This window comes from Stegostoma tigrinum, chromosome 13 (assembly GCF_030684315.1).
Source record: "Stegostoma tigrinum isolate sSteTig4 chromosome 13, sSteTig4.hap1, whole genome shotgun sequence".
Lineage (NCBI taxonomy): Eukaryota > Metazoa > Chordata > Chondrichthyes > Orectolobiformes > Stegostomatidae > Stegostoma > Stegostoma tigrinum.
In genome coordinates this window covers 7,175,135-7,202,983 of record NC_081366.1, presented here as the reverse complement: position 1 = coordinate 7,202,983, position 27,849 = coordinate 7,175,135, and the positions used below count along the sequence as shown (strand labels likewise).

The window sequence follows — 27,849 nt, the reverse complement described above, 5'->3', positions numbered from 1 at the left end:
TAACTGAATGTGAAGATGCTGGTATAGGGCTGGTGTGGACAACGCCAGAAACCATACGACACCACGTTATGATCTACATAGTTTCTTTGAAATCATAAGCTATCTGAGCGCTAACTAAGGGGCAGCACCCCAAAAGATTGTGGTTTCGAAGAAACCTGTTGGAGTATAACTTGGTGTCATGTGACTTCTGAACTAGCTATCTGAAGTAAATAAAAAGAGGCAGTGTGTGATGACAAAATATTGAAGTACATGTTTTGGACATGTTCCCCAAAGAGCAAAAAATAGTAGATTTAACTGATTATTGTCCTATCACATAATCCACATAGAAACTGATGTTTACATCAAAGTAGTATTGTTGAGAGGTCATTACAATAAATGTAAAGTCAGATGAATGTTCGGTTGGACAGTCAAATGCCAAGAGGAGAGGGTGGAAATACTTAATAAGAAAAATGCACAAACGAGTGCAGGTGAAATGACAGCTCAGTTTTTTTTTAATCCAAGCGTAATATGTCATTGTAAATCTATGCACCACAAAGAGTCAAAGATGATCCAAGGTTCTCAGAAGATGTTGGTATAGGTTTAATGCAGAACCAAGGCAAGGTGTGGGAGTATTCCAGCAATTCTATCTGGAAAATGTAAAGTGGAAAACTGCTAGACCAGTCAGAGAATAAAGGCAGACGAAACAGACTCCATCAATTGGGGAAGGGAGCAATAAATGGGCTGCTTGACAGTCCGACTCATAAGAGTATGTGCAGTGATGTGAGACTTGAAAAAGTATTGGTTCTAGGAGACTTGGCTCTGAAACAGTAGTCACATATGTGTGTGTTGTGAAATTGTCCAAGACCAAAAATGACCCACTTGTGGCATGAATATCCAGAAATGGCAGGAGCTGAGTGGTAGCACACAGAATGCAAATCTCAGGTGCAGGCTTACTGCATCATAATTAATGTCAGGATAATTAAAGATGGATTCCATGTGATATTTATCGCATCTGGAAGCATGTCATTTGTTTCTAACCTTCCGAAGCAAATATGAAACGTAGGCTTTTCTTTGTCCACACTTTCAAAGGCGCAGATGAAGAGTAAACGACTCTGGTCAGCATCCTTCATTTACACAATCACTCAGATTGACTGCACAATCCTCCCAATTGCTCTGTACCTCAAATAAATCGCCTATATGACAAAGGCTTCATGGTCACTCATGATTTTTATGGTCCAGATAGAGAAACCAAAACGCTTCGAAACCACACTTAGCATGAATTTGTGCACAATGTCAGCCAGACCCTTGGTTGAGAATAAAATGTGAGGCTGGACGAACACAGCAGGCCAAGCAGCATCTCAGGAGCACAAAAGCTGACGTTTCGGGCCTAGACCCTTCATCAGAGTTTGTTGAGAATGTTGGCTTACTATGTACTGGCCTAATGGTAGCTATCAACTGGTGCGATACCATTGGTATGTTATCCACGACATATAGTCAATGTATTACGAAACCAAACTTACACTTTGAAACTCGCTATATCTGTTCATTGCTATTTGTGGCTTTCAAAAAGCATGTTTACTTTGCAAAGAGGTAATTGTTGGAAATTAATGTCCGTTCAAAACCGAATTTTTCTATTCTTTATCGTGAGGCATGAGATTCACTTTACTCGCTGTAACAGTGGAAAATAACTCTAAATACTGCAAGTACAGGAAGTCAAAGGATAAGGCACAAGAATGACACGAGATATTGAGGGCAGGGTGGCCTAGTTAATAAGTACAAATGCCCGATTTGTCACTTTCAGTCTGTTGTTTGCAGTGTATTATTGTGGGAAAATAATAAGTTACTGCTCATAAAAAGAATGAAAATCTAGTCTTCAGTGTGTGCAAGCAAGCGGCAATGGCCAACCTAGCATCACGAGAAACAGTTTTAAAGTTTTCAGATTGGTGAATGGTGCAGTTTCGATTTCCAGATCGTAAAATGAAATATATTAAGAAGTGCAGCATGAACGTGACTGCGAGATTGGAAAACGTTACAGCGAAAGCAAACACCACCTTCTTTCGACCAGGTCAAAGGTTTTGGGGATGTATAAAGAACGTCCCATCACAGATTCATCAAAGACTGCGGAATACTAAGGGTGAACAGCAACGCACTCTAAACCATATTGGTTCTAAGGCATTTCATCTCCAATCGACAGAACAGTTTCCTAGTATTTAAAATATCCTGGGCTATTAGGGATTGCATATGTATTTACGTTCTTGAAATTATGCGGCATAAACTCCTACCTCAGGGTTAAGACAATAAGCAATCCGAGAATTGCATACAAATGGCAGAGTGGATTCATAAGGTGCCTTCCCCACCAAATGCCATATAGACATCACCATCGCAAATTTCATAATTTGGCGTTACAACGAAATTTAGTAAAGTCAACATACTCCACATTCATATCATGTCATTTTGTTGTCAAATTTCTACTCAAAAATATGATTTTACCGAGAGATAAACAGTTCAACGAATTCTTAATAGAGCAATGAAAATGCTTCCGTTATACTCAAGTAATGTCGGGCAGCTAAATAATTCAAATCAGCAAAAACATACAGTAGAACCGATACACCCTCGTTAAGGAATCACTTTTCAATACCGCTCAGATTGTTGTTTCCGAAAGTGCTTAAATAATGATTGACTGCCCTTAAATCGTTACATCTAGATTAAAGTTATTTTATTTCTAAATTAAGCTATTATTAATTGCTAATTGTGAATGGCAAAAATATGATGTTCATTTAAAAATGCTGTTTGGAATATTAACAACTGCAAGACGGGATTTTAGTTGCGCACTATTAAACACAAGAGTCACTGGTATTCTTACTCTTCGAGAGCAGTTTTGCTTTAAGAAATGCCTGGTGCAATTATGGGTAAGGACTCTTTGTGTCGCTGTCTACCAATGGGAAAACCAAGAGATCTACTTAGCCTCCTCCTTCATTGCGGAACACAGCGCAGAATCACAGAGCAAGGCAAAGTCGCCCGCACCTAAACCATCTTGCGCTGAAAGGTCACTTCGAGATTTCACGTTTATCGTTTTGATATCGACATTTTTTCATCAGAAAATGTATTTCATTTCATTGAAAGCGACATAAGACGAAGAGGTAGGACGGCATTTTGGCAGATTTACAATTGGGTCTAATCCGGAACAATGGCGAAAAGCATCAAGCGGCTGATCTATTTTGTGTTACTGGCTTGCGTCTCGGATTTAATCTGTGGCCGACTGCAATACGTGGTTCCGGAAGAAATGGAGCGCGGTACTTTTGTGGGGAATATAGCGGAAGATTTAGGCCTAAGCATTGGAGAGATGTCATTTCGCAAATTTCGGCTCGTCTCTGACGACGGAAAGCAATTACTGAAGGTGAACATGGAGAATGGTATTTTAGTTGTGAACGAGAGAATTGACAGGGAAATTCTCTGCGGACGAAGCGCGACCTGTTCTCTTTCTCAGGACATAGCGGTTGACAATCCACTGGAAATGCATCGTGTCGATGTGGAAATATTGGATGTAAATGATAATTCGCCCAGATTTCTCGAATCGAGATACACTTTACAAATATCTGAGTTAACCGCAGCAGGAGCTCTTTTCCCACTCGAGAGTGCGCACGATGCGGATGTGGGTACAAATGCAGTGAATAGTTATGAAATCAGCACAAACAAGCACTTTGGCTTGAAGGCTCACACCAGAAGTGATGGCAGTAAAATTGCAGAGTTGATGTTAGAAAACCCCTTAGACCGTGAGCAAGACTCCACTTTTCACCTGACGCTGACGGCCATTGACGGTGGAATTCCTCGAAAATCTGATACTGCAGAAATAGTCATCACTGTACTAGACGTAAACGATAATGCCCCAGTATTTGATCATCAGTTATACAGGGTTAACGCATTGGAGAGCTTACCTAAAGGTAGCTTGATCTTAACGTTAAATGCTGTTGATTTAGACCAAGGAACAAATGGCGAAGTAAGGTACTATTTAACCAGCCACGTTTCTCATCGGGTGAGGGAGTTGTTCAGTTTAGACTCCGAAACTGGACATATTATAGTTCAAGGTTCACTGGACTATGAAGAAGAGAAGATTTACCAACTGGAAGTAAAAGCTGTGGACAGAGGTACTCCCGCATTGGCTGGGCGCGTCGAGGTTCTTGTTGAATTGATTGACGTTAATGATAACGCGCCGGAATTGAAAATAAACTCGCTATCCATTGAAGTAAGCGAAAATGCTACAAGTGGGACTGTGGTCGCTATAATAAGTGTAATGGATCGTGATTCCGGTGAAAATGGACAAGTGCAGTGTAGGTTGCCACCATATATCCCGTTTAAACTTCAAAGATCTTCACACAAACAATACAGTTTAGTGGTCAGCGATACATTGAATCGCGAAATCTCTCCTTTCTATAACATTTCCATTTCAGCCTGGGACGCAGGATTACCCTCTCTTTCAACAAATAAAACTATCCACATTTCAATTTCTGATATAAATGACAATGCGCCACAATTTACACAGTCGTTATATAACGTGTTCTTGATGGAAAATAATGCTGTTGGTGCATCAATATTGGCCGTTACCGCTTTAGATCCTGATTTGGGCAAGAATAGCAAAATATCATATTTCCTCCTGGACAGTTTCGTGCATGAAAGTTCTGCGTCTGGTCACTTTAGTGTTAACTCCGAAAGTGGGCGCATTTACGCGCTAAGTTCTTTTGATTATGAAATTCAGAAACAAATTAAGATCAATGTACAGGCTCGGGATGATGGAACTCCATCACTCACCAGCACTGCTCTCGTCAATATTATTATTCTGGACCAAAATGATAATGCACCAGTCATTTTGTCACCGTTAAAGGACAACAGTTCGATTGCGATTGCGTCAAATTCGGCACTTCCCGGATCCTTGGTGACCAAAATAATTGCTACTGACGCAGATTCTGGACAGAATGCACGACTTTCCTATAAGCTCCTAGAAGCTACTGATCACAGTATTTTTAGTGTCGGATATACCTCCGGGGAAATTAGGATAATGCGAAATTTTAGGGAGCAAGATGCTCTCAGACAGAAGCTTGTAGTTTTGGTCAATGACAATGGACAGCCGAGTCTCTCGAATACAGTCTCAATTCTGTTCACAGTCCAAGGTAACGTTAGTGAAAATACCTTTGAACGAAAAAACAAACTTAGAAGCCCAGAATTATTTTCAGATTTAAATTTTCTATTGATCATAATTTTAGGATCAACTTCCTGCATATTTCTAATCATAATACTTCTTCTGGCCACTGTGAAATGCCAACAAGATCGGAATATTTGCTGCTGCTACCGGCAGGATATTTCAACCGGAGCCTCTCGTTGTAGAAGCGTCGCAAAAGCAAATTTAAATTATCCAGATAATGTTCAAACTCTGCCTATGCGGGACTCATACGAGTACACGGTCTGTCTCTCACCCGAGTCATCTAAGAGCGATTTTTTGTTTTTAAAACCATGTCACCAGACGTTGCTTGTGGATGACATTAATATTTGTGACACAGACCGATAATGTACCGAACCAATGCGCAATACAATTAATTTTGAATCTGTACACCTATGTGTATCCCCACAAAATGAAACCCGAGACTATCTTCGTTTTTGAAATGCTTGCTCTTCCTTTCTAGTAGAAATGGACCGCAAACTTTTGAGATGCAGTGTCTGAAATGCGATTTTGTGTTTGCCGTTAACATTAGAATAGACGCTGAAAGTTAGAGAGGGTTTTAGAGAGTTAATCTATTGAGTTTAAATATAGAACTCTGTGATAACAAATGTATTCCTCAAGCGCAGCTCTTCGGTTGAACAGTTTGTTTATTGCCTTTTGGCCACTGCTTGTCACGCAATGAATCACATTGCTTGAACAAAATGTCGTCGGTTTAGAAATATTCCTGAATGATATAAATTATTCAAAATAACTGAGATAATTAACACAACTTGTTACGTGAAATTCTGTTTAATTTTGTTAAAATTCGCTAAAAAAGGAGCAGAAGGTGCGAGTCCACACTTCTTGCCTTTTGCCGCCATTCAATTTTGTCTGAGTTAATTTAATTGTAAAATGAAATCTTCAATCCCTGCTAGGCATGAAAACAGCTCACCACCTTACTTTACCAGTAACTTCCACTTCATTCTGTAGAAAAGAGTCAAGGATTCTTCTCCCACGATGTTTTCTGTGAGCTTATTATAAAGACTGAAAATGGCGTTAAGAAGCAAAACCAAACTAGTCTCACTTTTTAAAGGAAAATTACATTTAAATAGTGGCTGTTAGTTCTTGAAAGTCGTAACCGATGAAACATCACCCATCTCTCTACCCTAGCAAGACTCTTTGGAATCTTATATTTTAAATCAAGTTGCCTCCTCTTCTTCCAACTCCAACATGTACAAAATAGTGTTTTGAAACTTTCATTATAAGACACTGGTCATTCGTGGTATTAATCCAATGCATCTTTTCCACTCTGCATCAATATATATTACATCTTTCTTGATATAGCATGATCAATACCGTGCATAGACTCCGGATCGTTTATATTGTTGTCCAAAATAATAAGCATTGCCTTACTTTTTCTTGCATTCAATTCTCCTCACAACAAATGATAATCTGGAGTATACAATCTTAGTATCCTAACTTGAGGAAGGATGTAACACCATGGAAGGAAGTGTAGAGAAAATTTACAAGATTAGTTTCCGCGATGAATAGCTTGCCTTATGAGGAAAGATTAAACGTACAATTAATCCAGTCACTCCAGGTTCCCACATTGTCAAAGAAATACCAATATTGCAGCTTTAGTCCATCGACTTGACTCGGGCCACAGCAAATTCTGGACTTCACATCTTCCGTACAATTCCATAAATGTTGTCAGGCCCATATGTCTTTAAAGTGTTTCAATCCAGTTTCACTCTACAGTCACATAAGTCGGAGGAAACATGAAGTTGAAATTCTTCTCAAATTTCAATCAGCATGTGCGGCTTAATTCTGCTTCACAATCCGTATGCCAATGTGCAATTATTATTTATTCATGAGATGTGGTTATGTAGTAATTATTACCAATCCCTAATCGACTGTGGGGACGTTATTGGTAAATCTGATTGCTGTGAGCCTGGAGTTGCATGTAGGCCAGACCAGGTAAAGATGACAGTTTACTTCCCGAAAAACTGTTCGACGAGTTAGATGCACTTCCCCCCACAATCTGCAATGGTTTCAATGTATTATTAACCTCTTTATTCTAGACTTTTAATTAACTTAAATTCCACCATCTGCCACAGCAGATCAAACATAGATCCCCAGAACATAACGTGAAGACGTTACCCTCATTATCTCTCCCCAGAACATTTCCTGAGTTTCTGCACGAATCATCTAGTGAGCGGCCTTGAGTAAATCTCATATTTTGTGGCGATTAAAACATATGGGATGTCAAAGTATGATCAGCTATGATTTTATCACGTGGTGAAACAATATTGAGAGAACCCAGTGGCAAATTTCTGTGCTCATTAATACGCTCATAAGCACTGCAATAAAGCCTTATTGAGTGATAAAGTCTTAGGTGTGTGCAGCAGGATGCCAAGTACAACAACAAACGTAGCAATAGTTTGAATTTGCATGAAAAGCAGAACCACTTAAAGTATTTCAAATCGCTTCACGGCGACTTTAAACTAAAACAACAAAAGTAATTAATGCAACCATCAAGCTCCAGTAGGAGTCTGTACTTTAGGCGTCTCTCAGGTTTCTGAAAATAATTGTTTTAATATGTGTGATAAAGGGGAAACAAGTCATAGAAGCTGAGAGTTTTGGGGAGACCATTCTGGAGGTTAGATCCAAGATAAGAAAAAACATAGGCTTCAAATTTGGAAATGCTAAAAATGAGGATTTTCAAGTCACTGGATTGATACGAAGAGTTAAAAGAATGGAGGAGATTACTGAGGCAGGGAGAAGTCAATACATTCAGGTAATTGAAAACAAATTGAGGACTTGTACATCAAAAATTCAGATGACAAATATCAGATTAGTCTAGCAGAGATGGATGTCATTGGTGAAAAGGAATTTGTATGATTTAGGACATAGCCAGGCCAGATCTGCGGGACATTATGTTTATAACAGGTATAATGTGGAATATTAGCCAGGGAACATCAGAATAGTCAAGTCTCGAAATATGAAATAGATTGAGGAAGATCTCAGAAGCAGAGCTGTGGATACTTACAGGCTTATGGATATACTAACAGCCAGCGTTAGAAGTGTCTTCAATATGTGATTGAAAGTTCTTGTAATGGTCAACTCTATCACCATGTGTTAAATTGTCTCAACAGTTGCAGCAGTATTGAAAGTCAACGACTTCTCCCCCCCTCCCCCCCAATACAAAGTTAAAGGAAGTTTCAGGATATTCAAAACTGGACGTTCAATAAGTAGTCTGACAATTTAAAGACTTCAAGGCCAATGATGAAAGTGTAAAATAGTGTCAAGTGTGGTCTGCAGACATAAACAGAATTTTGCCAAGGCGGGTAGTTGGGGACAATCAAGCAAACCAAGTGTGAATAGCTAAAGCAGTAATTTGCGACTAAGATTGGACGATGAGAAGTGAACCAGGTAAGTGCAGATTCCAAACGCTGTAGAACCTTTAAAGGACAATGGAAGAGCAATATTTGATCCATTCAGGGATAATATGCATATTAGTGAAGGTGAAATGAACAGAAACATGACAGTTACAAATGCCATATAGGAAATGATCTTACAGTTGACAAGAAAACCTTTGATTTTGTGATAGGAATGAAAATTTACTTTAACATCACGGGTTCAAAGAAAACTGGGCATGTATTCCGGAGGGCTCGACACTTTGATGCATTTGCAGGAATTAAAGTTATTTGCATATGATGGGAGGGGTCGGGACTTGGATATGGTGGCATTGATTTGCAAAGATGGCTTTGCCAAAGTTGTTTGTTTGGGGATCTGTTGATAATGTCAATTTTGAAGGATACAGAGTGAAAATCATTGTGATTAAATCTCATAAATACTATGACAGCATTGATCATGTAGGACAAGTTTGTTCGGAAGTAAAACCATATCCTAATGAACTTCCTGAGAACACAATGCAATGAATTTTGTTTTGTAATGTTACAACTTTTAAATACATTGCACCTCGTTGGTATAATTAAATAATATTGGGACATGGCAGCATTTTAATATAGAACTGAAAAGTAGCAGCGGATGATTTGGCCTTTCAGCCGCTCTTCCATTGATTAATTCCATCACTCATGCGATTGTAAACTCAAATTTATTTTGCTGTTGTCGTGTAATAATCTTTGCCTCCCATGTATATGAGAAATCTAACGAACTCAAGCTTGAAGAAATTCAATGACTCAAAATCCTTTGTTTTCTGTGGGTGATAGCTCAAGACATTAATGACCTTCTGAGAGAAAAGTAATTGCTTCATAAATTTTAAAAGCAGACATCTTATCCTTCAACTGGGTTACATAGATGTAGCATTTCCTGCGAGGGAAAGTGCCCTGTCAAGGTCTACCCTGTCTAGTCCCAAGTACAGATTACATCTTTCATTTTTTTTGTTATCATTATTTTATATCTTATATTCCGAAACTTTTGTGGCTGAAGTCGCAATGTATTCAATCTGTCTTCATAATGACTTATGAGTTGGGCAAATGTTCTCTGAACGGTTTCTAACGCACATGTACCCTTTTTGAAATAAGGACACAGAAATTGTACGCAATTGTTCGGATGTTGTCTCACCAGTTCACATGTACATGTATCATACTCCTAAAGAGCAAGAGTCATCCGTCGATTTCTCCATCATTCAATAAGACCGGGAGCTGATTGCCTGCATTTCCTTCAGTTCCCAATAATTTTGCTATCACTTGCTTATAAAGAATTGCTCCACATCTGTCTTAAAATGCTCAAATACTCTGCTCTTGTCACATTTTGAGGAATAGAATGCTAAAAATCTACAAGTCTCTATGAGATAAGAAAAGATCTGACATAAATGAGCGACTATTTAATTTTGAACTGTTTACCATAGTCCAGTTTATGCCATAAGAAGAAACATCCCGTCTATGCCCTTTTCAGAGGCATCAACCTTTGCTTCAATCAAGCCACCTGTTAGTTTATGAAACTCCAATGCTTACAAACCTAAACCGTCAAATGTTCCCGATGAATTAGCGAGCCTGTCCCACGTGTTAATCCAGTAAATATCTTTGAAATGCTCCCAAGAAACTTGCATCCTTCTATAAAATAAAGAAGATGCTTTACACAGTAATCCAAATGTGTCCCTTTAATCCATTTGCTTTTGTATTGAATCCATCACAATAAATGATTGCACCATATTAGCCTTCATAATGACTTGCTATTCTTCCACCTTAAAATTTTGAGAAGAACCCTCTATTCCTAACACCTCTGCAGTATCTCAATATTTAGATTAAACACTTATTTTGTTCATTTTAGCTGTGGAAACATGAAATATCTCATATTCCCGCAGAAGCACCAATTGGCAAGTATTTGGATACTTACCTAACCTATGTCTATTTCTTTGTACCTTTGCGTCCTCTCCATAATTTACGTTGCTGCAGAGCTTTGCATCATCAGCCAATTTAGCAACCATGCCTGCAATGCCTTAATTTTTGTTATTTATGAAAATTACAAAACCCTAAAACACCAGCACGATCTCGTTGGTATGCCACTTAACTCACCTTGCATTACATTGAAAAAAAAAGATTTGTGTCTTTATTTGCTCAGCAACCTATTATCTGTGCCAAGGTGTTACCCCATGCACGATGAGCTTTAGTTTTCTACGATAACACATGATGTGGAACCTGATCAAATGAACAGCTCCTTCTGAGCTATTTTCAAAAATTTGAATTGGCCTCTCAATGTTAATTCTGCTCTCCCTCCCTGCACCTTCTCTGGCTATAACACTGTATCCTGACACCGTTCTCATTATCGCAATCAATGAATCAATTAACTCCCTCTATCCACACAGCATATCAGTTCTTAAGAGACATCTAATAACCTATTTTACTGTGATTTCTCTTTTTCAGTAATGGGCATTTCCATATATTTCCTGGATACTGTGATTGTTTTCAAACTCTTCTTTCAAAGTGTGCCATAACATTAAAAAAGTTATTATTAGCTTTTCCAAGACAGACGTTAACCAGTTGATATATAGTTTGGCGCTTTGAACATATTTTCCAAAGTAACTGAACCTGAGCGTGGGCAATTTGTAAAATTTAAAACCAAGACTTCACCCCCAGAGACAATTGTTTGTGAGCTTATTAAATGAACCATAGTTTGAATGGTGTTAAAGGTCATGTCTGACCGAAGTAAAATATCCCTGCTTTTATTACTGTTCCCCTAGTTAAATCTGATACTTTTACTCCACCACCTATATCCCTCTGTCACTTCAAGTTCAGTACTTTTCAATTTAAGTTGTACGCTGATTCTCGATTGTCCGTGTCAAGCTAATGTTTTCACGTTATCATTTGTCATATTCATTTTGCTAATATTTGCATGCTCGCTTTATTTTTCTACTTACTCCTGCAGACTTTGCACATTATCTTGTCAACAGACATTCTCACGTTTTTTCAGTGTCATTGCCAAATTTACCTATATTCATTCAATGTAAAAATGCACCTGTTTGCTAGTGGTTGTAAGTATTGTGTGGAGCTGGATAATTTGACTAAAAAAAAATCTCTTTACCCTTATTCTCTGCTTCATGTTTGCAGACCAATTCTTTATCGATTTCATTACTCGCTTAACTCTTGCCTGGTGAACTTTTTAATGATTCTGTTGTGTTGCTATTTTCCAATCAGCTGTGATCCTAATAGAATTGAAAGAATTTCAGCCATTGTAGAAAGCTTGTAACTCACATTGGTATCATTATTTTAACCTGGATTGAGTTGAAAGAGACAAAGATTGATACTGGTTATTCCTGTGAAATTTCAAAAAGGTTGTCTAATAGTGAGCAATATCCCATATCGCTCACAGATCAAGTGATAACGGATCCGTCTGCCGTTTATCGAAAGATGTTTGGAGATTTTAGCTTATGATAGGTGATGTTAACAGAGAAAGGCTGCTCGTTTTCTTTTCTGTTCAATTCAGAAGAGTCAAGGATTGAGTTCCAAAGAAGATTTTTCAGTGTAGAAATCAGCAGAGCTGAGCTCAGAAGCAAGTTTTGGTTTCCTCTTGCACTTCACTGTAGTTGAAGAAAGCCAGTTACCAGAACAGAATTTTTTTTTTCATTCTTCCAGGCAAGGCGAGTTTTCACAGAATTTGAAAATTGTTAGAGATGGAAAAATATAAATCATTAGATTGATGAATCCTTCAGGTCAGCCTACTCGAAAAAGAATTAATAACTGGTGCCCACTCGAAGTAATTTTGTTGCTAAAACAGTTGAGATCGTTCATATTTCCCCAAATTCAAATTTATCTCATGGATGATGTCGAAAATCAGGTTAGAATGCTATTTTGACGTTTCTGTTCATACCTTTACAACTCCAAGGTTGCAGAAGATACCAGGCTGTGTGAGTGGGTGAACTGTGAAAATGATGCAGAGATCCTTCAGCAATGATCTCAACAGGATAATTGAGCGGGAAAATCAATGACAGATGCAGTACAAAATGGATAAATGTGAAGTTACTCACTTCAGAAGCAATAATATGAAGGCAGATTACGAACTGAACGGCTGGAAATTGAGAAAGAACAGTGTGCAGCAGGACATGGACATCCTTGTGCCCCAATCACTGAAGGCAAGCATGCAGGTGCAGCAGGTGGTAAACAGGCAAACTGTATGTTGGCATTCATTGTGAGAGGTTTAGAGTGCAGGATCAGTGATGTGTTTGTGCACTTCTACAGGTTCTTGGTGTGACCACACCTGGAATATTGTGTACAATTTTGGGATCCATTTGTGAGGAACAGCGTTCTTGCTGTCGAGGGAGTGCAGTGAAAGTTCACCAGGCTGATTTCAGGAATGGTGATTCTGACATATGAGGAGAGGTTGACTAGTTTGGGATTGTTTTCACTGGAGTTCAGACGAATGAGTGGGAATCTCATTGAGACTTACAAAAGTCTAACAGGACTGAACAGGGTAGATGTAGAGAGCATGTTCCTAAAGGTGGGTGTGCCCAGGACCAGGGGTCATAGTGTGAGGATTTGGAGTAGACAATTTAGGGCGGAGATCAGGAGACATTTCTTCACCAAAGAGCGATGAGCCTGTGGAATTTATTATCACAGGAAGTAGCTGATGCCAAAATATTGGATGTCGTGAAAAGGCAACTAGATAAAGTACTTGGGGCGAATGGTATCAAAGGTTAATGGGAGAAAGCAGGATTAGGTTCTTAAGCTGAATGATCAACCATTATCCTGAAGAATAGTGGGAAAGCTCGAAGGGCTGAATGGCCTCCTCCTGACCCAATATTCTATTATTCTTTCTTTATATATAATGTACTACATATATGTATTATTTGATGCACTATTAGTTGAGTGCAAAAACCAAACTTATTTTCTCCTGTTAAACATCTTCAGACTTGTTTGACCATGCTTCATTGAGTATCCATTGTATTAATCATACAAGCAAAAGATGTAACAAGCCAGATTTGATTCTAGAATATGACTATCCGGTAATGCCAACCATTGAAATTAAAGCTGAAACAATTGGTCTTTTTTTTTGGCCTCGTGAAACTATAACTAAACGCTAATCAAACTTCTGAAATAGCTTTAAGTAGCTGGAGCTAAACAATCCCAAGTCAGGTCAGATCAAATCTCTGCAATGCCGTCAAATCCAGTCATTACTAATGGTAGACAATTAAGAATTTAAGGGGCACAACCACACTCGTGAAGCCCAGAACACAGGCTGAAATGATAAGGTTGAAATATTTGCAATTACCTTCAGCGAGAAGTGAATGAAGTGATCAACACATCTTGGCCTCTTCCAAACGCGTTGAGATCTTTTGTTCTCGCACTTGCCGCGCTAACTGCCTTGTTTTCCATGATAGCTACAGTTACGTGCCACCTGTCTGACAATGCGAAAAATTGGCAAAGTCTATTTCTTAAAGAGTGGGAAAAAATCAGCAGGCTCATGCTCCCTCAGTAACTTTCGGTCACAAATGATATATTATCCTCAGTAAGCTGCTCAAGATGGTGGCAGACAAAGAGTTACAGAGAAGAGTTTAAATGAAAAAAAAAGTCCCTGATATTCTTTACAAGTTAGAAATAGCAATTTTATTATTTAACCCTAACAGTGAACAAATTAACAGAAAAAGTACCAAACCAAGCGATTCCGCCCGACTCCTCACTATTCACTAACAAGCCCCACTCATATAACCAGAGTAACAACAAAACAAAGCTTAGTTTCGCGAATTCTGGTGCAGGGAATCCAGTTCCAGAGTAGAGGCTGGGGCAGAGAAGCAGGCCTGAAACAGTGGCTGATGCAAGGAAGTAAGGCTTGAAGCAGAGGCTGGTGCAGGGAACGAGTCCCAGAGGAAATTTACCCTGGAGCAACCAAGAGCCAGTGCAGAGAAATTTGGAGGCTTGGATCAGAGCAGAGATGGATGTTGGGATCGGGTCTGGCGTGAATGTTCAGTCCACGTGTGGAAACTCCTGCAATTTAATGTTCATTTGTAATTTGTTTATCTGACTGTAATGTCCATCCTTTTCACTTCATTATACTCTAATTTACACTGTGAATCGCTGTAATGTTATGCAACTATTCTCTTTTATTCCTCTTTTGTATCTAAGATTTGTACCTAAGTACTTTGTACCTATGGTCGAGTCCTAAGACGTGACACTGTAAAATATTTTACTGTACTCCTGTACTTCTGTACTTGAATAAATGTGATGATAAAGGATACTCTATCTAGTCTATTCTATCCAGCGGTTCTACTGTGTTTCTTTTCAAGTAATCATTGCATACTTAAAGAGGATAGGAATCAATGAAAACTCCGCACTTTTAGACTCCACTTGGAGAATTGTGTACAGTTGTGGCACGACATTACAGGAAAGATGTGAATGCAAGGTTGAGAATGCAAATGTGAAGAATTGCCCAACGAATGAGGAACTTCAGTTATGACGATAAATTGAAGAATTTGGGACAATTCTGAGATGATAGCACAGAGGTTTGGTGAAGGTTTAAAAAATCATGAACAGGCTGAACGTATTATATTGAGATAGGAGTTGTTCATGCTCATGAAAGGAACAAGGCGGGGGTGGGGGGCAAATATTTGAATAGATGTTCACGTATCGTGTAGGTGGAAAGGAATGCATCATGTGGAATGTGGCAAATGCAATTTCATTTGAGGTATTCAAGGACGCATTGGAAAGCTATTTGGATATAGTTAATAAGCAATGATATGGGAGGCAGTGATGGAAAAGTGGAAATTATCACTAGATATTGATGCTTGTCTAAACAGCTAGTGCAGGCACAATGGGCCAAACAGACAACATCTATGACTTGCAATTGTGATTTTCTGAATCTGTGTTGTTGTCATACTTAACACAAAGAAAGCTTGTAATGCTTGTTTTATGACAATAGTTTTGGCCTAAATTTGAGCTGCATTGGTTCTTCAGTATAGTGTTCTCGGGCCAAGCAGTTTCCACTGCTGCATGGTCTTGTCAGAAATGGATATGTATATTTATGAATGTGTTGTGATCTTTATCATTGCTAATCTTCAAGTAGTGAAGTGCTGCATGTATATATGCACAGCCTCGTCTGCGTTGATCCTTCGACTGCTGAGTTACATGTATTATTCTTGGCACACAGTTGCCAGTTAAAGCATCTACAGCAAGAGGAAAGGTAATGTTCTGCCTTGGTGTTCAAGCGACAATTGATAAATACTCCAGCCATAAAACCTTGATCATTTTGATCCTAGTTTAACTCAGTTGCTTAAATGGCCGTTTTGCTAATGCAGAGTAATTCTAACACCATAGGTGTGTTAAAAAGAAAAGAAAAACAGTGAACTGCGCACACTGGAAATCAGAAACACGAACAGAAATTGCAGGAAAATCTCAGATGGTCTGGCAGTATCTGTGGAGAGGAGTCAGAGCAAATATTTTCTATTCAGCGACCCTTTTCAGAACTGATTGCAGCTTGATAGAGTTTTGTATATATGTTGAAGATGTGATGAAGAAAGGGGTTGAGGAGTATATGTTAGGTTGAGAGGGAGCCCAGATAGAGAAATTAACAGTTGGACAGACAAAGGGATGGGTAAAGGCCAGCTGGGAAAGCCTGGACCTTCTCCTATGTCCTTACACAGATATTCACATAACAGGTCTTGTTACCACAAGAAATTCTACCACAACCCAATGTCAGCTATTAATGATCCACATCTGCAGCTGTTGATTCTCCCTGGCTGACATTTACCCATTCCCTTGTCTACCTAACTGTCGTTATATCTCTTTTGGCTCATGTCCACCAATTATTTACTCATCACCCTTACTCAGAACCCCTCTTCTACACACATACCAACTATTTCCTAGCTACAGTCCGTTCTAAAAATGAATCACTGAACTAAAAAAGTGTTCACTTTTCTTTATCTCCACAGATGCTGCCAGAACTGATTACTTTTTCCAGAAATTTCAGTTTGTGCATAAGTTCACTCCTCATATTAGCTGAAGGGTTCACATCCTCACACTCAACTATTGCCTGAAGTCGCTGCTGATCATCACTTTTGAATGAGACAGCAACTTATAAGGCATTGCCAAACTTCGCACTCAATTTCAATTAAATTAACAAAGTAAATTCTATGGCAAAAAGAGGGTGTCCAAAGACTCCTAAATACTTCTTAAAAAAGAAAGAAAAATGTAGGCGTTCCAATGAACACTGACGACATGCCTGGCTGAGTGTGCCACGAGTTACACCCAGTAAACTCAAATTGTGTCAGGACAAAATAGTGCACTTCATTGCTATGCCAAACAGTGCTTTAACATTTACTCCATCCATTACCAAAGTATTCCTTCAGCAATGTGTACCATACACAAGCCACAAACAGCGTCTCAAAAAACCTCCTGGACCTGTATTTTCCAAACTCTCAACATTTATGACCCAGAAGATGACTGGGTGCAAACACATGTTTGCCTAATGCTTTGCACATTTGTTGCAAGCTAAACATTATCAGTGTTCCACTGTTGATTTGTGTTGCTGAATAAAAATCTTGGAATTATCTTCCAATAACATTGTAATTTTTGTTTCAGGCATTAGTCTGATTTATAAACGCATTGACATGGAAAGTGCAATGTTGTGAAAAGACCAACTATAACCAATTTATGTTCAAATGAATAATCTTTGTAATGAAGCAAAGTCATCCAGATATTGAGGTGGAGGATTACTTCCTTATGTTGCATCTTGAAATGAGAGTCTGCTCTCTTAATTGTGTCTGACCCACATGTGACTCCGGGTCTAATCAATAAGATTGGTAGTTAACCCTGTCTGAAATGGCCGAGTAAACCATTCAGTTCTAGCTCACTGCTTCCCAAAATATTTCAGAAATTACCTGCTTGACTTCTCCGACTGTTCATTTTATTCTGAAAATTGTTAAGAGTTAGTTCTTCAAAAAATTCACACAACAATATCCAATAAAAATCCAATTTCTTTTGGATTGCTTTGCTTTCTTAGGTAAGGAAGTCTTTTAAATGTATCGCCGCACAATAATTTTAAAGATGATCATTTGCAATTCCTTTACCTCACACTGTTCCAATATCACAGGTATCCTTAGGACCAAATAAACCATCAACTTCTGTTTTGAGAGTGTGCCACGGCAGATCATTAACAGTTTTCTGGCGTATTTTGACATTTAAATGTATCCCCAGTTGACTGCACAATTGTTTAATCATAGTGTATCAAAGAGTTACCACTGGGTCGGAATTTCAAACTGAATCGATTCTCAGGTGTTAAATATACTTTAAATGCACTTTTGTTAAATTGGTTACATCAAAGTTAACTTTATTTGTTTGAAACTACAACTTCCTTTCAGTTACAGAGTTATCGAGATTTACAGCACGGAAACAGGTCCTTTGGACCAACTCATCCATGCTAACCAAATATCCTATGTTAATTGATTCTCATTGGCCAGTAAATGGGCCGTATCCCTCGAAACACTTCCTATTTATATACCAACCCAGGTGCTTTTAGAATGACGTAATTGTACCAGCGTCCACCACCTCCTCTGGCAGCTCATTTCATACATTCGTCACAGTCTGCGTGAAAAAAGCTGTCCCTTCGGTTCCTTTTAAATATTCCCACCTCACCTTAATTTTATACCCAAGATAATGGGAACTGCAGATGCTGGAGAATCCGAGATAAAGTGTGGAGCTGGATGAACACAGTAGGTCAAGCGACATCTAAGGAGCACAATAGCTGACGTTTCGGGCCTAGACCCTTCATCAGAGAGGGGGATGGGGAGAGGGTTCTGGAAAAAATAGGGAGAGAGGGGGAGGCGGACCGAAGATGGTTCGAGGCGAAGATAGGTGGAGAGGAGACCGACAATTTAAAGTGGTGTGGATGGAGCCTGAAGAGGTGAGTATAGATGTGGAGATAGGGAGCGGATAGGTCAGTCCGGGAAGGACGGACAGTGTATGGGACGGGATGAGATTATTAAGTAGGAAATGTGCTGCTTGAGGTGGGAGGAGTGGATAGGTGAGAGGAAGAACAGGTTAGGGAGGCAGGGATGAGCTGGGCTGGTTTTGGGATGCAGCAGGGGGAGGGGAGATTTTGAAGCTTGTGAAGTCCACACTGATACCATTGGGCTGCAGGGTTCCCAAGTGGAATATGAGTTACTGTTCCTGCAACCTACGGGTGGCGTCATTGTGGCACTGCAGGAGGCCCAGGATGGACGTGTTGTCTAGGGAATGCGAGGGGGAGATGAAACGCTTCACGACTTGGAGGTTCTGTTGTTTATTGTGAACCGAGTGTAAGTGTTCCACAAGGTGGTCCCCAAGCCTTCGTTTAGTTTCCCCAATGTAGAGGATGACACAACGGGTGCAGCGGATACAGTATACCACATTGGCAGATGTGCACGTGAACCTCTGTTTGATATGTAAAGTCATCTTGGGGCCTGGGATTGGGGTGAGGGAGGAAATGTGGGGACAAGTGTAGAACTTCCTGCGGTTGCAGGGGAAGGTGCAGGGCGTGGTGGGGTTGGAGGGGAGTGTGGAATGGACAAGGGAGTCCCAGAGAGAGTGGTCTCTCCGGAAAGCAGACAGGGGTGAGGATGGAAAAAATGTCTCTGGTGGTGGGATCCGATTGTAGATGGCAGAAGTGTCGAAGGCTGATGCATTGTATCCAGAGGTTGGTGGGGTGGTACGTGCGGACGAGGGGGATTCTCTTTTGGCGGTTATTGCGGGGCGGGATGTGAGGGATGTGTTGCGGGAAATGCGCGAGTCATGGTGGAGGGTGTTCTCGACCGCTGCGGGCGGGGGGGGGGTGCGGGGGGAGGGGGGCGGGGTGAGAGTTGCAGTCCTTGAAGAACGAGGATATCTGAGATGTACGGGAGTAGAATGCCTCATCCTGGGCGCAGATGCAGTGGAGGCAAAGGAATTGGGAACAGGGGATGGAACTTTTGCCGGAAGGTGGCTGGGAAGAGGTGTATTCTAAGTCGCTGTGGGAGTCGCTGGGCTTGAAATGGATGTCGGTTTCTAGGTGGTTGCCTGAGATGGAGACAAAGAGGTCCAGGAAGGTGAGGGATGTGTTGGAGATGGTCCAGGTGAACTTGAGGTTGGGGTGGAAGTGGATGAACTGTTCAAGCTCCTCTCGGGAGCACGATGCGGCGCCGACACAGTCATTAATGTACCGGAGTAAGAGGTGGGGTTTCGGGCCAGTGTAGGTACGGAAGAGGGTCAGTTCCACGTAACCTACAAAGAGGCAGGCAAAGCTTGGGCCCATGCGGGTACCCATGGCTACGCCCTTGTCTGTAGGAAGTGGGAGGAATCGAAAGAGAAGTTGTTGAGGGTGAGGACGAGTTCGGCTAGGCGGCTGAGGGTGTCGGTGGAGGGGGACTGGTCAGGCCGGCGGGACAGGCCCCATGCAGATGACCTGAAGGCCATTTTTCCGAAGGAAAAAAATGTTAATTGATGAAGCAGTTGATGATGGTTAGTATTAGGACACTTCCCAGTAAACTCCTGCAGCGAGGTCTGGAACTGAGATGACAAAGCTGCATCAAGAGTAACTATTTTGTTTTGTACCATGTATGACTTCAAACAATGGAGAGTTTTTTCCATGTTTCTGATTGATTCCAGTTTTACTTTGGCTCCTGAATGCCAAAGAAAATTCTGAAAGGCAAAGACAACAGGCTACATTCAGTTCTTTTTGTCATTTAGATATATTACTGATCCGACATTGCCCTGTCTGAGCAATTTTATCTGTGCATTTTTATATTATGATCAAAGTTTAAAAATTCCAGAAGTGAATGTTTAAAATTGCTATTACAAAATTTGAAACAGATGTTTTGCAATTCCTACGTTTCAATTGCATGATGAAAGAACCTCTATGAAAAAGTTTTCCAAAATATGAACTGTTTATAGTTAAAAATCAAAGTGAGAAGTTTGTATTACATAAAAGGATTTCATGGAATATTCTGCAGATTGTAATACATTAAGGAATCTACGGTCTGTGTTCATGCATTACCATTTTGGACATAAGTTAATATCACAAGAGTAGATCCGATTTATATCAGGCAATTTCATACGACTGGAATGTTTTGAAAATTTTCATTGCAATGTCTTTTCTTTGAAATTCATAGAAATTCGTTCTCCATCAATTGGCCCTATTAAAAAAAACTGTTTATTTTTAACGTTGGTTTTTATCATTTTCAAAAATGATAAAATTACAGTCTATTTGCAAGAAGTTTTCATGACTATTCACATAAGAGTCAGTCACAAGAAAGAGTAGAGTCAAATGGTGGCGAATATTACAACTCCCCATGTTTCATGTGCCTATTTCGAACAGGCTCCAGCTATCAATTTATTCCGTATTCGGATATGTAACAGGAAGTCAATCGGACGAATTGAATTAGTATGCTTACAACGCCTGTGGACAGATCTGTGGTCAACTTTGCGGAAGTTTACAAATGCGTAAGGTGCCAGCCAGTGATAACGCTCACTGAGCCAGATATCCGAGCCACCTATGAACATTATGCAAAGAAGGGTGCGAAATATATTGAGATAACAAAGTGTGGAGCTGGATGAACATAGCAGGCCAAGCAGCATCAGAGGAGCAGGAAAGCTGACGTTTCGGGTCTAGAGCCTTCTTCAGAAGATCCTTTTTCTGAAAATGGGTCGAGATATGAGATGAGGGTTATGGATGAGGTTGTTGACTTGCTCGCCGAGCTGTGATGATGTCACGTAGCATGGTGACGAAACGTCTGGACGAAAAAGAAGCCAGCTGAGCGAGCAAGTCAACAACCTCAATAAAAGTAGAAAACGTGAACTGGCGGGACAGGCCATTCCCCTTCCGTTATACCACTGTTGATGAAAGAACTCCCAACGGTCTCTTAAGCCTAGCCATTGCAGTACCTCGGCCTGCACAACCTCTCTTCAAAAAAGGACGAAATAACCTGTTTTAAAGTGATAGCAAAAGAGCAGATCCCACTCACCCATCTGCTCTCTCTCGTCCACACAAGAGTAGTCCCAGCATCAAAAACAGAAATTGCGGGAAATCAGCATCAGGTCTGGCAGCATCTGTACAGAGAAAGCAGAGTAAACATTTTGGGTCCAGTGGCCTTTTTTTTCAGAACTGCTGTTCCATTCTGCTTTAATTCTGATTTCTAGCATCCGTAGTTCTTTCGGATTAATGTTCAGCATAGTCACAAATCTGTTGAACAGCTTCGAGAGAGAGATAGGTAGAAATAGAGGCCATGAATGTCAGAAAGGGGCTCGACACGTCACTACTCTGATAACCTGCAATGATAAACTAATAGTCCGAAATTCGCTAAAATTGCTGCATGGCTCCCAGGGAGAGGTGTTGTCTTGTCACTGATATCGCGTATGTTGAAGGCCCGTAATCTCTACTGTTAATCGCGCAGGCCTTCAGCAAAATTGTGAGTTCACACTAGCTCATCCGGCACTGTTATCCAGGGTCTTTGATCAAGCTCCACTAAAAGTGAATCAAAAATCCTAAGAAGAGGTCAAACAGAGGTCACGTGGCATTGAATTGCCTGTGACGAAGACGTACTTGAGTATTGTGATCAAAGAAAGTGTCAGGCATGAGTCCGTAACCACCAGGGTGTTGCGAATTCTAGGTCATTGAAAGGTCAGGTGACCAGTGATTCCAGCTGGTAAAGTAGCTGGTGAAGTAAAATCAGTTATTCTTCTGACCGAATGGTCATGCAGTGAAGCTGTCAGACAGCGTCAGGCAAAACAGAACTAGTACATGCATGAAGCCAACGGATGGAGGCTCCTGCAGCAGAAGTAGCAAAAACATCACAATCCTTCACAGTGATAATGAGAACTGCAGATGCTGGAGAATCCAAGATAACAAAGTGTGGAGCTGGATGAACACAGCCGGCCAAGCAGCATCTCAGGAGCTCAAAAGCTGACCTTTAGGGCCGAGACCCTTCATCAGAGAGGGGGATGGGGAGAGGGTTCTGGAATAACTAGGGAGAGAGGGGGAGGCGGACCGAATTTGGAGAGAAAAGAAGATAGGTGGAGAGGAGAGTATAGGTGGGGAGGTAGGGAGGGGATCGGTCAGTCCGGGGTGGACGGACAGGTCAAGGACGCGGGGTGAGGTAAGTAGGTAGGAAATGGAGGTGCGGCTTGAGGTGGTCTAACTAGCAACGCCTACATCCCATGAATGAACAAGATTTTTTTTTGAAGTATCTCCTTACAATCTGCTCGGCGCTTGTCCCTCAATCTCTCTCTACAAGAAACGATGATGAAACGCGTCACTTAAAGCCATAGCATCATCACAACAGATAATGGAACGTGAATTGGGCGTCCCATCTGGAAACATGCCCTACATTTCTCACGTTCTGAAGCAAATATAAAAGTAAGTCATTAATATGTCCACATTTCCAAAACCACAGGCTGAGAGAAAACGACCGGAGTCAGCATGCTGCATTTCTGATATCTCTCAATTTGGCTACCAAATCCCCCAAATGTCATGTTAACTCAAATAAATCCTCTTCAGGACAAACACACCATAGTTGCATCTGGTTAATGTGGCCCAGATCAAGAATTGAAACTACAGAAGAGAACACCTGACATGACTTTGTGCACAATATCAGTCAGATCCCTTGGTTAAGAATATTCTCTGAAGTTAAGTAGTCGCTAAATGGTTGATATCAACTGGTCTGATTCTTTCGGTATGTCATCTATGATACATAAGTAAAGTATTAGTAAATCAACCTTGTACTTTTAAAATCGATGTATTAGCTAATAATTTGTTGTGAATGTCAAAAGCATGTTTCCTTCGCAAAGAGGGGAGTGTTGGAAATTAATATCATTTCAAAACTGCGTTTTAGTATTATTTACCATGATATATAATTTAATTTAATTACTGTTATAACAGAAACTAACATTGCAGATTGTAAGCACATGCAATCAAAGAAAAAATGCGCAACGATCATAAGAGTAACTGAGGTCTGGATGCCTGATTTGCCACTGTCGGTATCATGTTATTAATGAATCATCTGATAAAATAATATGCAGTTGATAAATGAATGATAAACTCCTCTTTAATGGGAGCAGTCTGGTGACAATTGTCATCCCAGCATCATAAGTAGGTCTCTACATTATTGACTTAAAGTTTTCAGATTAGTGATTATCTTAGTACGGATTTCCAGTTCACAAAATAGAATATAATTAGAAGTCTCGGAAGAAAGTGACTGAGTCAGGGAAATGTTACAGGGACAGGAGACAACACCTTCTTTGGTTCAGGCCAAAGATTTGAAAGAAGAATAATGATTGGTTCCATCACAGCTTCACCAAAGATTGTGAAATATCAGGGACGAACACACCAGCACTCTAAATCATAATTGTTCCTAGGCACCTTATCTCCATTCTACAGAAAAAAATCCAAACATTTATAATGTTCTTGTCTATTAGGAGTTGTATATTTTCTTTTCTTTCTCGAATTAAGCTATACCTAGAATCTAAAATGCTGCTTCACGATTAACACCATAAACCAGCCAAAAATTGCACAGAAATGGTAGATGGATATATTAGACATCTACCCGAGCAAACGTCAAATGGGGATCATCATCACAAATTTCTTAGTTGGGAGTTGCAATGAAATTTAGTCATGACAACAAACTTTATTGTCTTGTGGCTTCACATTGATGTCACATGTTTTCTTCTTGTCCATTTTCTCCTCATAAGTTTGATTATAAATGGGGAAAAATACTTCAGCAAATTCACAATTTGACAAGAGAAATTGTTTTCTTCACAGCTAAAAAAAGAAAAATTTAGGGGCGCCCAATAACGAAAAATGCAGAAAGATGCATTTAGAATCGATACCACCTCATCACGGCTTCTTTTTTTCAATATTTCACAGATCTTTGAGTGAGATTGATTTAATCAAACAAGCCTGGATGAAAGTCCTCAAGTTAGAACATTGACGGTCCTTAAATAATTTCGTCTGGTTTCAAGATAATTTATTTCTAAATTGCACTATCGTTAATTGTCAATGGTGAATTGCAAGCAATTGAAGTTCGTTGAATGTAAACATTGGGAACATGAGACAGTGCAAGAGGAGATTTGAATTGTGCACCATTAAATACAAAATTCATTGGTATTCTAACTCCCTGAGAGCAGTTTTGCTTTAAGAAATGCCTGGTGCAATTATTGGTGAGGACTCTTTGTGTCGCTGTCTACCAATAGGAAAACCATACGGTGCAAGAGATCTACCCAGACTCCTCCTTTAATACGAAACACGGCGCATAATCAAAGAGCAGGACAAAGTCGCCCGCACCTAAATCATCTTGCGCTGAAAGGTCACTTCGAGATTTCACGTTTATCGTTTTAATGTCGTTTCTTTTCTCATCAGAAGATGTATTTCATTTCATTCAGAGCTAGATAAACCGAAGAGATAGGACGGCATTTTGGCAGATTTACAATTGGGTCTATTCCGGAACAATGGCGAAAAGCATCAGGCGACTGTTCTATTGTGTGTTACTGATTTGCGTCTCGGATTTAATCTGCGGCAGACTACAATACGTGATTCCGGAAGAAATGGGGCGCGGTACTTTTGTTGGGAATATCGCGGAAGATTTAGGCCTAAGCATTGGAGAGATGTCATTTCGCAAATTTCGGCTCGTCTCTGACGACGGAAAGCAATTACTGAAGGTGAACATGGAGAATGGTATTTTAGTTGTGAACGAGAGAATTGACAGGGAAATTCTCTGCGGACGAAGCGCGACCTGTTCTCTTTCTCAGGACATAGCGGTTGACAATCCACTGGAAATGCACCGTGTCGATGTGGAAATATTGGATGTAAATGATAATTCGCCCAGATTTCTCGAATCGAGATACACTTTACAAATATCTGAGTTAACCGCAGCAGGAGCTCTTTTCCCACTCGAGAGTGCGCACGATGCGGATGTGGGTACAAATGCAGTGAATAGTTATGAAATCAGCACAAACAAGCACTTTGGCTTGAAGGCTCACACCAGAAGTGATGGCAGTAAAATTGCAGAGTTGATATTAGAAAACCCCTTAGACCGTGAGCAAGACTCCACTTTTCACCTGACGCTGACGGCCATTGACGGTGGAATTCCTCGAAAATCTGGTACTGCAGAAATAGTCATCACTGTACTAGACGTAAACGATAATGCCCCAGTATTTGATCATCAGTTATACAGGGTTAACGCATTGGAGAGCTTACCTAAAGGTAGCTTGATCTTAACGTTAAATGCTGTTGATTTAGACCAGGGAACAAATGGCGAAGTAAGGTACTATTTAACCAGCCACGTTTCTCATCGGGTGAGGGAGTTGTTCAGTTTAGACTCCGAAACTGGACATATCAGAGTTCAAGGCACACTGGACTATGAAGCGGAGAAAGTTTACCAACTTGGAATACAAGCTGTGGACGATGGTACTCCCGCATTGGTTGGACGCACCGAAGTTCTTGTTGAATTAATTGACGTTAATGATAACGCGCCAGAGTTAAAAATAAGTTCGCTCTCCATTGAAGTACGCGAAGATGTTACAAGTGGGACAGCGATCGCTATAATAAGTGTAATGGATCGTGACTCTGGCGAAAATGGACAAGTGCAATGTCAGTTGCCACCAAATATTCCTTTTAAACTCCAAAGATCTTCAAACAAACAATACAGTTTAGTGATCACCGATACGCTGAATCGCGAAATCTCTCCTTTCTATAACATCTCCATTTCAGCCTGGGATGCAGGGTCACCGCCTCTTTCTACGAATAAAACCATTCACATTTCCGTTTCTGATATAAACGACAATGCGCCACAATTTACACAGTCGTTATATAACGTGTTCTTGATGGAAAACAATGCTCCAGGTGCATCAATATTTGCCGTTACCGCTTTAGATCCTGATTTGGGCAAGAATAGCGAGATATCGTATTTCCTATTGGGCGGTTTCATGCATGAAACTGGCGACTTTCGTGTTGGCTCCGAAAGTGGGCACATTTACGCGCTCCGCTCTTTTGATTACGAAATGCAGAAGAATTTTCAGATAAACGTTCTGGCTCAGGACAGAGGAATTCCCTCACTGACTAGCTCTACTCTTGTGAGTATTGTTATTCTGGACCAAAATGACAATATTCCAGTCATAGTATCACCTTCAAACGAAAACAGTCCGTTTGTGATTGTACCAAAATCTGCACATCCCGGATACTTGGTGACCAAAGTAATTGCGACAGACGCAGATTCCGGACAGAATGCAAGACTTTCCTATCTGCTGATAGAAGCTACTGATCACAGCGTGTTTAGCGTGGGATTTACCTCTGGCGAAATCAGAACAATGCGAAAATTTAATGAACAAGACGCTCTTCGACAGATTATTGTAATTTTGGTCAGTGACAATGGACAGCCGAGTCTCTCCAGTAAAGTCTCAATTCAGATTACTGTCCAAGAAAACGTTACTGAAAATACCTTTGAACAAAAAACCAAACCTAGAAATCCAGAATTATTTTCAGATTTAAATTTTGTGTTGATCATAGTTTTGGGATTAACTTCCTGCATATTTCTATTAATAATACTTTTTCTGATCTTTGTGAAGTTCAAACAAGACCAGAATATTTGCTGTTGCATGTCCAGAGTCTGTTACTACGGACAGAGGAATTCAACCGATGCCCCTCAAATTACAGCAGTTCCAACAGCAAATTTAAATTATCTAGATTCTGTTCAAACTCTGCCTATTCGGGAGTCATATAATTACACCGTTTGCCTCTCACCGGAATCCTCTAAGAGCGATTTTTTGTTTTTGAAACCGTGTCACCCAAAGTTGCCTCCGGAAGATATTAATATCTGTGATTTCGAACGTTAATGCAATGAATCAATAATTATTGCAATCAAATTGCAGTTTCTGCATCTACATGTATGCAAGACAAGAGAAGCCCAACGTTCCACGTGTGATGATTTTTTGGAGTGCTGCCGCGCCTATGCATCAGTCGAGGCGGACGAAAACTGCAGATGCAATGTCTGAAGTGCTACTTTGTGACTGGTATTAACAATAGAATATCTGCTGATCTTTTAAATATTTAATCTTTACGGTTGAAGTGCAGAAAAGTATGATAGTAAATGCATGGTGACAGGGACAGCTTGCTATGGAATATGTTATTTTCAGCATCCTACACTCTATTTATGTATTGAATTTTGACCATAGCTTCTCACGCAAAGATTCACAATGTTTGAGTAAAGTATCATCGTTTTATAAATA

General features: G+C 40.2%; 1 protein-coding gene across 1 annotated transcript; it reads left to right on the top strand.

Annotated features, from left to right (window-relative positions):
- Positions 1 to 2,982: 2,982 nt before the first annotated feature.
- On the top strand, positions 2,983 to 27,849 carry LOC125458405 (uncharacterized). Its single transcript, XM_059650530.1, has 3 exons — positions 2,983 to 5,536; positions 7,782 to 7,967; positions 25,015 to 27,849. The coding sequence occupies exons 1-3, from the start codon at positions 3,167 to 3,169 to the stop codon at positions 27,454 to 27,456; spliced, it is 4,998 nt and encodes a 1,665-aa protein (XP_059506513.1). The 5' UTR covers positions 2,983 to 3,166; the 3' UTR covers positions 27,457 to 27,849.